Genomic DNA, 13,206 nt, shown 5'->3' with positions numbered 1-13,206 from the left:
CCCCAGGCATCTTAAAGGACACATTGTCCACACATTTGAGAAATTAGTCACAGACGACATCAACAAACTAGAGACCACAATCGGGACACGGAACTAAAACCTCACCCAACAAGAACGCACCTCTCTCAACAACCTGAAATCAGACAGAAACCTTATCATCAAACCAGCAGACAAGGGGGCAGGGTTAGCCTTCCTCAACATGACCAACTACATCAAGGAATCACAACTTATACTCTTGGACGCAACCACATATGAACCCCTAACCAGTGATCCAACCCAAAAATTCAACCGCACGCTGACACGCATCCTCACATCAGGCCTAAACAAAGGCATCCTTTCCAAACAAGAACACAACTTCATACACAACCCACATCCAGTCATTCCGGTCTTCTATTATCTCCCAAAAGTACACAAGAGCACTACAAACCCCTCAGGCAGACCCATCATTTCAGGCATCAATTCCATATCAACTAACCTGTCACAATACACTTCCTTCAACCGTATGTCAAACAACAAAAGTCACACCTGCAAGACACCACACACATACTGGAGAACACCACCTGGGGTGATGACCGCTGGCTCATCACCAGCGATGTCACATCACTATACACCTTCATCAACCACCAACAGGGACTGGACAGTGTCAGACATTATTTGGAACAGGACAACACACTCGACCCACACCAGACTGCATTCATCCTGGAAGGCATCAAATACATATTCACCCACAACTAGTTCTGGTTCAACGGAGACTTCTTCCTACAGATAACAGGGACCGCTATGGGGACCAAGTTGGCCCCCAGTAATGCTAACCTGTTCATGAGCAGATGGGAGGACTCCCACATATTGACAGCACATGACTGGGAGGCGAACTTGGTCCTCTGGACCAGATACATAGATGATGTTCTATGTGTCCGGACAGGACTCCTCAACACACTACTCGACTTCATCCAATACATCAACAACAACACCAGTAACCTCCAGTTTACCACACACTACAGTCAGGCCTCCGTCAATTTTCTAGATTTGGAACTTTTCATCCACAACAGACAAATCCACACCAGGACTTTTCAAAAACCTGTCGACGTCAACAGCTATATTCTATCTAGCAGTTGTCATCACCCCAATTGGCTCAACAACATCCCCACCGGACAATTCAAATGCATCAGACGCAACTGCACCAGACTCATAGACTACGCTCAAACAGCAATTCACAGATAAGGCATACAATGCAGTTAAACTAGAAATAGCCTTCACACAAATAGGCGAGGAAGACAGAAAACCCCTTCTAGAGTACAAACAACGCACCCAACCATCCAATCAACCACGTTCCATTAATCACACAATACAACACCCATGCATCCAGCATTAAAAAAATAATCAACAAACATCAGCACCTACTTCTAAAAGACGATCAACTCAGGGAGGTCCTACCAGACAAAGCAAAAATCATATACCGCAAGGCCCCAAACATCCATAACAAACTGGTCCTCAACCACATCCACCCCCCACCCTCACACAAAGCACCCTGGACAACTCAAGGGCAATAAAAGGTTTAATCCACTGTGGCACATGAAAAAACTGCAAAACCCTGCAATATAGGGACACCACACCCACCACAGCCTTCACATCCACACAATCAGGACACACATACAATATCAAGGAACAAATATCCTGCAACACCTCCAACATAATATACCTCATACAATGTCCTTGTAATAAGCAATACATGGAAAGGACCACCAGACCACTCAAAACAAGGATCGCGGAACAGCTCAGGAATATTACCAAACAAGCAGGCAACCACAACATACCCGTCCACTTCAACGACCACCACCACAGCAACACAAAGGGCCTCAGCTTCATAGGGATCACACATGAAGAAACACTGGAGAGGAGGTGACTTCACCAGAATTATCAGCAAAGAGGAGCTCAAGTGGGTCTTCACGCTCCAAACTTTCACACCCTTAGGTCTCAACATCGATAACGAGGTCAAATCCATTACCACTAAATAAACATCACACGCCTCAGATGCCAGCCACACCCACCATCTCATCTCACACCCGCACCCACACACAGAATAACCCAAGCCAAACCCCCCCCACCACACCCACTACTTTATCCACATACACAATCCACCCCCTTTCTTTTTTACCCCTTGCCACCCCCTCCATACCCCCACCACTCCCCTCCACACATACAGACCTACACACACCCACGTACATTGTCCCCTTCATCACCATCAGACATCCTACCACACACCACAGCATCACCCCCATCCCTCTCCACATCCAGACACCCCTGCCCCTTCGTTACATCCCCCCTTTTAGGCTCCAACACATGCAGCATCCCACCATATTTCACCATAACACCTGTTTATATTATACCTTTTACCTGCATTGTTGCATAAAGTAATAGATTCCATTCCAGTATACTTAATTAATTAAAATGACAAATTCTTAAATAAATTGATCCAGCCCTTAACTGAGAGCACATATCTCCCAGGGTTAATGCAGCAATAACCACGATTGATTAATAGAAGGTATAAAATACTCTGTAATGTAAAGTCTTCAGGTAATACGCCCCCTGTACACCCACTGACGACATCACATAGACAGTGTTTGTTCTTGGTGGCCCTTCCTGTGCTTGGGAGTCATAGAAAGTAGATTCCTTTATGAGATGATCATGGTGTTGTGCATCCCTATATTTGGTCACTAAATTTCTCTAGCACACAATTATACATAAATGGACAAGCTATTATCCCATTCTGCACATAAACCGTGTCCTAGGGAGCGGCCCTTAAAGATATCTCATCTCATTTCTCCATTTAATTGTGCAAAAAGCAAAAAAGCTGTGCAAAGGCCATTTTGAATTTCATGTACTATATTCATTATACAGCATATGTAAATTAGTTTTCCACACACCCTACCATATTTCACCAAATCACCACCACACACCACAGCAGATTACACACGCAACACCTCCCCCCTCCAACCCCCCCTCCACATCCAACGGCAACATCCTCCAGTGTGACATTTACACATGCTACATCCCACCCTCACACCACACATAGCCCAGTCAGCCTCACCTACACTCCACCGCACTCCTCGCCCACAGACAGTTTACTCTCGCCCAGCCAATCACACCCCTCCCACCAGACCCCAATTTCTCCCCCCCCCCCCACTCCATCACGTTCCACCCCCCTGGTCCTTATCGGAGCAGCATTGTGCCTCATTAAACGATTTGGCCCCAACATTCTGTGTCTGTCATTTCTCACCGCACTACATACCCCCACCTCCCCACACAGACACCACCCCTACCTAGCTCATCCATCACCCATAAGAAGAGCGCACCCGACCGATTATTATTATCATCATCATCAATTCTACCAATACCAGGACCCGGTGCTCCTGTAAGAAGGTGCAGCACTCCACATACCACCCCACACCCACTCTCCCACCCATCTCCCTACTCTCCCAACCCCTCCAAAAAAACCCCATCACCAACACCACCTCCCATACACACCCCACATCTCTTCCCTTCCCCCTCCCCCACAAACCATCACACCCCACCTCACATCCCCTCCACATTTTCCACCAACTAGTCCACACCGCGGATGTGCGCAGTCCACCCCAACCAACTGCGTCTCTGTGTAATTAGAACGTCTCTCCCCCCCGGCCTGTGTCTGTGTGTACTGAGGATGTCTCTCCCCCTCCCCCTGGCCTAAGTCTGTGTGTACTGAGGATATCTCTCCCCCCGGCCTAGTCTGTGTGTACTGAGGATGTCTCTCCCCCCGGCCTCAGTCTGTGTGTACTGAGGATGTCTCTCTCCCCCTGGCCTATGTCTGTGTGTACTGAGGATGTCTCTCCCCCCCCTGGCCTATGTCTGTGTGTACTGAGGATGTCTCTCCCCTCTGCCTGAATTTGTATGTACTGAGGATGTCTCTCCCCCCGGCCTGTGTCTACTGAGGATGTCTCTCCCCCCGGCCTGTGTCTACTGAGGATGTCTCTCCCCCCCGGCCTGTGCCTGTGTGTACTGAGGATATCTCTCCTCCCCCTGGCCTAAGTCTGTGTGTACTGAGGATGTCTCCCCCCCCCCACTCCCCTGGCCTAAGTCTGTGTGTACTGAGGATGTCTCTTCCCCCCGGCCTCAGTCTGTGTGTACTGAGGATGTCTCTCCCCCCTGGCCTGTGTGTCCCTCCCTGTGTGTACTGAGGATATCTCTACCCCTTGGCTTGTGTCTGTCTTCTGTGTGTATTTAGTATGTCTCTCCCCCCCGGCCTATGTCTGTCTCTCAGTGTTTTTAGGGATTGTGTAAGGAATCCCGGTAGTAGGGATGCCGGAACTACTAACAGCGGTATCCCGACAGTCAGAATCCCAACGCCTGCAGGTAAGTACCCCTACCCTATCCCTCCATCTAGTGCCAAACCCTCCCCCTAACCCCAATACTTACCGTCAGGATTCCGGTGCTGGTATTTTGAGCGCCAGAATCTGGACTGCCGGGATGGTAACTATATGCCTTATTTAGGATGCCATTCCCCAGAATGTGTCTGTCTCACAATGTGTACTCGGGATGTCTCTCTCTGTCTATACCCCCAGGCGGTGTTTGTCTTTCTGTGTCTAATGGGATGTGTGTCTCCTGTGCTCCTGTAGGTAATGGGCTGGGAAAACTCAGCATTCATCTTCCTGAACAGATTTCTGGACCTTGTAGATGTAAGTATGGCTACATGGTGTAATATTGTAGGTGACATGGACAGGGGTGGGGTGATTCTCTTACTTCTTCAGGGTCTGTAGGGTCCATAGGGTACCTTGGGGTATGTAGTTGGAGCGATCCAATGCACCAACAGCTACAGCTTTGGAGCTCCCAGCATGCACTGGTCCTCCTCCCTATATACCCCGCCCTCAGCCACCGGTACTCAGTTGTTTTGTTTGGAGCGCGGTAAGACCAGTCGCACCTGTTATACAGCGGGATTGCCCAGGCCGTACCAGGCTTTTTCATGATATGATTTACCTTAGTTTTTGAACTTCAGAGTATAGCGGTACCCGGCGCCGATAGTAACGCATGTGCCGTGACTCCTCCTACCTCCGCCGATGCCGTAAAATCAGTACCGCTATATGCCCTGAGGTATTCGGCAGGCCTCAGCAGCGGGTTTTGCTGAGGTCCGGGACTGCAGTCGCGTCATTGAGATGTCACGTAAGCGATTCCTCACGGGGAATCGTGCGCGGCAGTCCTGGCGTCCGGTGTACAGACGCATCGGAGGTGGCTGCGGGTGAAGGCCTCGTGTAACGTGTCCTCACTGAGGCAGCCGGGACCATATCGTCTGTCGCCGGGGACGGGTGGTAAGAAGCACTAGAAGCGCACTAGTCAACGTCTTACTACTGTGAGGTGGTCAGCGCACCCGGCCGTCAAAATGGCAGCCTAGGGGGGAGTTATACCCATCACTGTGTTTCTGCTCATACCTCTGCAGAGGTGTTCGGGGGGTTTCATTGATAGAGGTCACATTGCATTTATACTGTACACCTTATACCATTTATACATTAATCATGTGTAAAAGTGAGAAGGATGAGCCTCCAGTGCTGAGAACATGTAAGTCCTGTGCAGCAGGCCTGTCTGAGCAGGATGTTATACAGGATGGATTGTGTAGTAACTGTTGTAAACAGCTACCAGGGCTATCCTGTACACCTGCACCAGCACTACAGCTACCCTGGTCGGCCATTTTGCCTCAGGTTTTGTCATACTTAGTAGACAAGGCTGCAGAACACGGGCTCCTACTGCTGCCATATTACCTCATGCTATGGGGTGATCACAGCATGTGCATCCTTTTATGTGTATGTATATGTCCCCATGTATATATCCCCTATATATATATGCCCCACATGAATTCCTGTTGGGTTAATTCTACTGCTCCCTCTAGTCAGAGTATGCCGCCGTCTATAGCTCCTCAGCAGGCAGATAGACATGTAACGATAATGCAGGGGCATAAGAGAGGTTCTCGTCAGTCGTTGCCTCAAGAGTCCTCAGCAGACTCTGATACACGGTCTTCTTCCACTTCTTCCACTGAGTAAGACCCAGAACTCTATCAGTCCCTTGTGGATGTCCCCTCTCTAGTAAGAGTGGTTAGACCTGTCATCAGTATAGAGGAAGAGGAGGCATCACTGATATCTAAGACTCTTTAGGCGTCAGAAGGTGGCTAAGGATTATTTTCCTCCGTCTGGGCAACTGACGAATCTCATGTCTGAAGCATGGGGTACTCCTAGTAAGCATTTCCAAGCTACAAGGAGTCATTCCCACAGGAAACCGCAGCCCAAGAAATCTTGGTCAACTAAACGTCCTGCTTCCAGGCCAGACGGTAAGTTTACTGTCTGATGGGACGGGCCTCCCCCTGGAGGATATCAGGGTTGGAGGGCAACTTCTACATCTCGCCCAGGCCTGGCATCAGACAACTACGGATGCCCGGGTTCGGGAGCTGGTTTCTCATGGTTACGCCATTACGTTCCTAAGGCCCCCCTCTCAGAGGTTTTTTGGTACAATCCTGTCTTTGGATCCGGTCAGCGCTTCGGTCTACCGGGAGTCTATTGGGGCCCTCCTGAAGTCAGGAGTTATAGTCCCCGTCCCTATGATGTAAAGGGTTATTGTTAAAAAAAAAAAATTTGGATTCAAAAACCAAATGGGTCGCGGGTATTTACCAAGATAATGGAAGTCATGATGGCTCATCTCAGACGTCAGGATACTGCCATATTTGGGCGATCTCCCGATATTAGCACAATCTCAGGAGATGTTACAATGTTATCTGCAGATGACTATTGTTTGCTTACAAGAGCACGGCTGGATAGTAGTCTCTTTCCAACTCAGCAGATGGTGCACTTGGCTGGACTCTCTGGGACAGAGGATTCTTCTACCAGAAGACAAGATTGTGGCACTACAGTTTCATGTGCACAGTCTTCTCTGCATGCAAACAGTGTCAGTACACTTGGCAATGCAGGTGCTGGGCTCCATGGTATCCACATTTGACATGGTGGCTTATGCCCAGTTCCACTCCAGGTCCCTGCAATATTGGATCCTTGCTCCTAGAGATGGTCAGTATTATCGGATAAAGTCTCAGATGATCCGCATCTCGCCAGAGGTTCGGCTCTCCCTCGCTTGGTGGCTGGAGACAACTCATTTAAACAAGGGTCGTCCGTTATGGGTACTGTATTGGGTACTCACCATGGATGCAAGTCTGCGAGGATGGGGAGCGGTGACAGGTCACCATACCCTTCAGGGAAGGTGGACAGTTCAAGAAGGTCACCTACCAATAAATATCTTGGAGCTTCGTGCAGTGCACAGAGCGCTCATACTGGCGCAGAAAGTCCTACAGGGCAGGCCTGTCCAGGTTCAGTCCGGGGCTGTGGGCAGAATACCATCCTCCAGCAATCTTGGCAATATTCATCCCAGGAATTTTCAACTGGAAGCGGACTTCTTAAGTCACTAGGACATACACGCCGGAGAATGGGCTGTTCATGCGGACATCTTTCAACTCCTGGTGGGGATTACCGGACGTAGACCTCATGGCGTCACGTCACAACCGCAAGGTCCCCAGGTACGGGTCCAGAACAAGGGACCCCTCAGCCGCCTTCGTGGACGCTCTGGCGGTGAGGTTGGACTTCAGGTTGCCATACCATGTTTCCCCCCAATCTCCCTCCTCCCAAGAGTCGTCAAAAAGTTCAAGCAAGAAGGCGACCAGGTAATACTAATAGCCCCTGCCTGACCCAGGAAGCATTGGTTCTCCGATCTGACATGTCCATCCATAGACAGTCCACTTCCACTGCCTCTACGGCCGGATCTGCTAGTGCAGGGTCCCTGCCAATATCAGGATTTACCTCGGCTGGCTTTCACGGCATGGCTCTTGAGTCTTCCGTCTTAAAGGCCAAGGGTTTTTCTGCCTCTGTGATCCAGACTATGCTGAAGGCAAGGAAGCCTGCTTCCGCCCGCATCTTTCACAGGATTTGGCATTGATATTTTAACTGGTGTTCCCACAGAAAATATGATCCAAAGGATTTCAAGGTCTCGAGTACTTGCTTTTCTTCAGGCTGGATTAGACTTAGGTCTTCGTCTGGCAACCTTGAGAGTCCAGGTTTCTACAATGTCAATTTGGTTCCTTCCAATACAGAATTGTATTTGAAGGAACACCCTAGTTACAAATTGTATTGGAAGGAACACCCTAGAGGAACACCCTCTGCCGGATGTTAGAACATTCTTGCAAGGGGTTCTTCGGCTGCAACCTCCATTTCTCCCACCGGTGGCACCGTGGGATGTATCCTTGATTCTCAGGGCATTGCAGGCTCCTCCCTTTGAACCCTTGGATACGGTGGACTTGCGATGGCTTACAGCGAAGACACTTTTTCTCCTCGCTATTTCTTCAGCTCGCAGAGTTTTTGACTTGGCAGCACTGTCATGTCGCTCTCCATGTTTGATTTTTTTCATCAAAATAGAGCTGTCCTCCGTACTACGGTGGGTTACCTTCCAAAGGTGGTTTCCCGTTTTCATATAAATGAGGAAATTGTAGTCCCAGCCTTTCAGTCTTTAGACCTGTCCACAGGTGAAGCTTCCCTGGATGTGGTTCGAGCCCTTCGTATTTACGTGGGTCGTACCAATTCCATCAAGAAATCAGATTCGATCTTTGCTGGCCAGCCTCGTTTTTGAAACCCATATAACACAAACAAACAGACTTTGGCCCGCTGGCTGTGTATGATTATTTCTCAGGTCTATACACAGGCTGGTCTCCCTGTCCCAAACAAGATGACAGCACATTCCACTTGGTCTGTGGGACCATCGTGGGCGGTTAGACATGGCGCCTCGGCTGAACAGTTGTGCAAGGCAGCCAATTGGTCTTCCGTCAATACCTTTATCAAATTCTATGCATTTGATACCTTTGTCTCCCAGGATACTACCTTTGGGCGGTGGATTCTCTTATCTGCGCAGGAGCTTCCCCACCCTTAAGGGAACTGCTTTAGGATGTTCCCAAGGTAGTTCCAGTGGATCCTATGGACCCTGATGAAGAAAATAAGAGTTATGGTATAACACATTTTGTTAACTCTTTTTCTTCGAGGTCCACAGGGCACCAACCCTGACACACCTGGCCTCAGTTGGGATCTGTTCTTTGGCCTTTTTGTATGACAGATTCCCTTTTCCTATGTTGAGTGTTCCTTGTGTACATTGTACTTCCTTCTCCACTATCCGTCTCTTGCCGTTAGGCTTGTTTACAAACTGAGTACCGGTGGCTGAGGGCGGGGTATATAGGGAGAAGGACCAGTGCATGCTGGGAGCTCCAAAGCTGTAGCTGTTTGATGCATTGGATCTCTCCAACTACATACCCCAAGGTAGTTCCTGTGGACCCTATAGACCCCCAAAGAAAAAGTTAACAAAGGTATGTTATACCATAACTCTTATTTTCGAAGGAAGATAAGTGATTCTGCTAGATGCTTTGTTGTATTGAAATATAATTCATCTGAAGATTAATGGGGCTTTTATTATCTTTTGTACAGGCCATTGAGGAGGGAAATCTAGATGCCCTTGATCACTCAGATTTTCAATACACAGACATTCCCTTTGAGGTTCCACTCCCTGCCAAGCAACATGTACCAGTTAGTTAAAGATGCCCTACCTCCTCCTGTCTCTGCTCCTCACCTCCTCCTGTCTCTGCTCCTCACCTCCTCCTGTCTCTGCTCCTCACCTCCTCTGCGTGACTATCTTCATCTCCCTGTGACTCCTGTCCTCCTTTCTCTCGCTGTCTCTGCGACTCCAGCCCTCCTCTCTCTCTCTCTCTCGCTCTCTGTGATTCCTGTCCTCCTCTCTCTCTGCGTCTTTGGTCCACTTTTCTTTCACTCTGTCTCTCTCTCTCTCTCTGTCTCTCTCTCTCCCGTCCTCCTCTCTCTCTCTCTCTGTCTCTCTCTCTCCCGTCCTCCTCTCTCTCTCTCTCCCGTCCTCCTTTCTCTCTCTCTTGCTCTCTGTGCACCCGTCCTCCTTACTCTGTTACTCTCTTTGTCAGGCAGAGAAGCGAGAGGAGGTCAGAGAGTGGGTATTAGCAGTGTCCATGGATCAGCGAGTAGATCAGGTCCTTCCTCTGGATGAAAGAGGAACTTATGAAGCATCACTTACAGCTGTCAGTAGTGGAATCCATTCTCTGCCCTGCCTGTTAACTGGTGAGATATCTGATTATTTCTCTAAGGTCTCAGTGTATTAAATGTCTGTCTGTAATGAGCTCTCAGTATCATGTTAGATGTCCTCCTCCTGACCGATTAGGTCTCTGTGGTGTGTGTAGCTGCTGCAGCGCCCCTTTGCCGGTGACTATGTCCGGTGTCTCCTGACAGCTTACGTCTGCTTACTGCTGCTACAAAACACAATATGAATGATGACAACTGCAGATACTTAAGTAGGTGGCCAAAAGTTGTCTTGCATCACTAGCGGGTTTAGCATTTTTCACTTTGAGTAGTTGTTACAGGCAGATAGTTGTGTTGCAGTTGTGCTAATTTGTTTGTGCAAGGCCACAATATCCATCAACCAATCAACTGGTGGAGACCGTTAACCAATTAGAGCAACAGCTGGCAAATATACTCGCCCTGCTTGCTCTTTTTTTTTACATATTTGAAGTGAATTATCTCCATAAGCATTAAAGCTTCTCACATGCGATGGCAAAGAAAATCGTGTTAAGGTTATTGTGCTCACTGAAACTTATTCTGAAGGACCGATTGCTGAAAGGATGGCTGTAATCAGTCTACTGTTGCCAGGATACTTGCCATATTTAAGAAGACCGGATCTACTGATGGTCTGCCAAGATCAGGGTGTCCAAGAAAGACCTCATGTTTTCAAGCGCAATATCCTAAACCATCTCCCCATGTTGTCTCCTGGCGCACCAAAGACTTAAGAAGATTGATCTCAAAAGATGGAGGATGAGTAGAAAGCCACTGCTGACTGGCCTGGATGAAGGAGCATCGATCCTGGAGCATTGAACAATGGCAGGAATTCCTTTTATAGTGACAAAAGTATCTTCTGCCTTCAAGTAATCCAAAATGTGGAACAATTTCCACACAAAGAATTTTGTCCCAAGTGTCTAACTATGACTATGTTGCATACTGTAAACGTTATAATCTGGGGATACATGTAAGCTGCTGGTGTTGGACGTATTAAAATTATCAAAAGAATGATGAGTGTTGTCATAAATTTTGCGCATTTAAGACAAGAATGCCTTCCTCTGCAAGCGAATGATTCCGGGTGAAGTTTTGACTATCTAGATGACAAAGCGCCGTGCCATAGCACACAAGTTGTGAAGAATTGGTTTCAGGCTGCTGAATTGCCCTGGGCAGATCTTAAAATTTATGGCATGAGGTTGGGTACAAGATCTCAAAGCAGAAGCCTACAACAAAAATTGTGCAAGGGAACTCCGTTTCATTAATGTCTAAGTGCTTTGCTCAAGTCCTGGGGTTGGCCAACCAACTACTGATGAGGTAGCTTCACCCTTCTCATATAAACACTGTGAAAATGAAATACTTTTGCAAGACACTGTATAATATAAAAACTGCATGAGGCACTAGTGATGCATAATACAAAAACTGCATGACGCACTAGTGATGCATAATACAAGAACTGCATGACGCACTAGTGATGCATAATACAAGAACTGCATGACGCACTAGTGATGCATAATACAAAAACTGCATGACGCACTAGTGATGCATAATACAAGAACTGCATGACGCACTAGTGATGCATAATACAAGAACTGCATGACGCACTAGTGATGCATAATACAAAAACTGCATGACGCCCAATGATGCATAATACAAAAACTGCATGACGCACTAGTGATGCATAATACAAGAACTGCATGACGCACTAGTGATGCATAATACAAAAACTGCATGACGCACTAGTGATACAAGACGTTTGGCCACCACTGTAGGTGGGAAATCCTGTTTGTTTCCACCTACTATATGTAACTCGGGAGCCCCTGTATGACATGCTATGTACCCCTGGTTTCCCTGTGCCCCAACAACACACGGCCAGTGGACTTTATTTACCCCCAATAACATTAGTGTTTTCTGTTCTATGATAAAATTTACACTTTACATTGTACATAAACTAATTAAACTCAGACCGTGATAAAATGCTGCTTCATTGTAGACGCATCTCACGTTCCCACACAATGAATGTTTTTTCTGCTCAGGATATCCCGTCCTCAGAAACAAGATTGAGTTCAAGCAGCCGGGTAAAGCTGCAAACAAAGAAGACTGGAATAAGTTTTTAATGGCCATTAAGGTGAAGATCACTTTTCATTCCTGTTTTATCTCCTGGTCAGCTCACTACTGTCTCCTTCTCCTCTCCTATCCTACTGGTCTGCTGTCTGTCCTCTCCCTGTCCTCTCCCATCCCTTCTCTATCCTCCAGGTCTGCTGTCTGTCCTCTCCCATTTCTCTCCTATCCTACTGGTCTGCTGTCTGTCCTCTCCCATTCCTCTCCTATCCTCCTGATGTGCTCTGTGTCCCTCCATCTTTCTCTATCATCCTGTGTACTAAATACTAAATCATCCTGTGTACTCTTCTATCCATCTTCAGTCCTACTGAGTGTCCTTTGTATTCTGAATGGCTTCTCATTGCACCCCATTCCTTGTATAGTCCTATATCCATGCTCCTTCTCCTAGCTGTATGTACTGACTTCTGTTCTCCGATCCTCAGACTAGTCACAGCCCGGAGTGTCAGGATGTGCTGAAGTTCATCAGTCGCTGGTGCGGAGGCCTCCCTAACACCAGCTTTTCCTTCCAGTGACCAAGTCCAATCTGACCTCTTCCAATAATAAAATGGTGATAGAATGGCCCCTACGTCTTGTGTCTCTATGAGCCTTTCTGGCTGTGTTTTACCACATTCAATGCCTGATTCTGAGATGACCTGCAGGTGGGGGAGGTGTCCCAGGTATAGAGGGATAATACCGGCAGGTGGGGGAGGTGTCACAGGTATAGAGGGATAATACCGGCAGGTGGGGGAGGTGTCACAGGTATAGAGGGATTAGAACCGCAGGTGAGGGAAGTATTGCAGGTGGGGGAGGTGTCACAGGTAATACCGGCAAGAGGGGGAGGTGTCACAGGTATAGAGGGATTAGATCGGCAGGTGAGGGAAGTGTCGCAGGTGGGGAAGGTGTCACAGGTATAGAGGGATTAGATCTGCAGGTGGTCGAG

At 48.0% G+C, this 13,206-nt stretch overlaps 1 protein-coding gene across 1 annotated transcript in view; it reads left to right on the top strand.

The window, feature by feature from the left end:
• IFT172 (intraflagellar transport 172) overlaps nt 1-12,831 on the top strand; it is a gene marked incomplete at its 5' end in the record, with an annotated part of 111,297 nt that extends 98,466 nt beyond the window's left edge. Inside the window, 5 exons of the mRNA XM_088466029.1 lie at nt 4,653-4,712; nt 9,525-9,623; nt 10,028-10,181; nt 12,203-12,294; nt 12,710-12,831. Coding sequence (XP_088322155.1) covers nt 4,653-4,712; nt 9,525-9,623; nt 10,028-10,181; nt 12,203-12,294; nt 12,710-12,799 — 495 coding nt within the window. The remainder of the gene's footprint in view (nt 1-4,652; nt 4,713-9,524; nt 9,624-10,027; nt 10,182-12,202; nt 12,295-12,709) is intronic.
• Between the last annotated feature and the right edge of the window lie 375 nt (nt 12,832-13,206).

The sequence above is a fragment of the Taudactylus pleione genome, unplaced genomic scaffold (genome assembly GCF_031769625.1).
Source record: "Taudactylus pleione unplaced genomic scaffold, aTauple2 ptg002299l, whole genome shotgun sequence".
Classification (NCBI taxonomy): Eukaryota; Metazoa; Chordata; class Amphibia; order Anura; family Myobatrachidae; genus Taudactylus; species Taudactylus pleione.
Note: the sequence above shows the minus strand (reverse complement) of the source record. Positions and strands in the feature narration are given on the sequence as shown.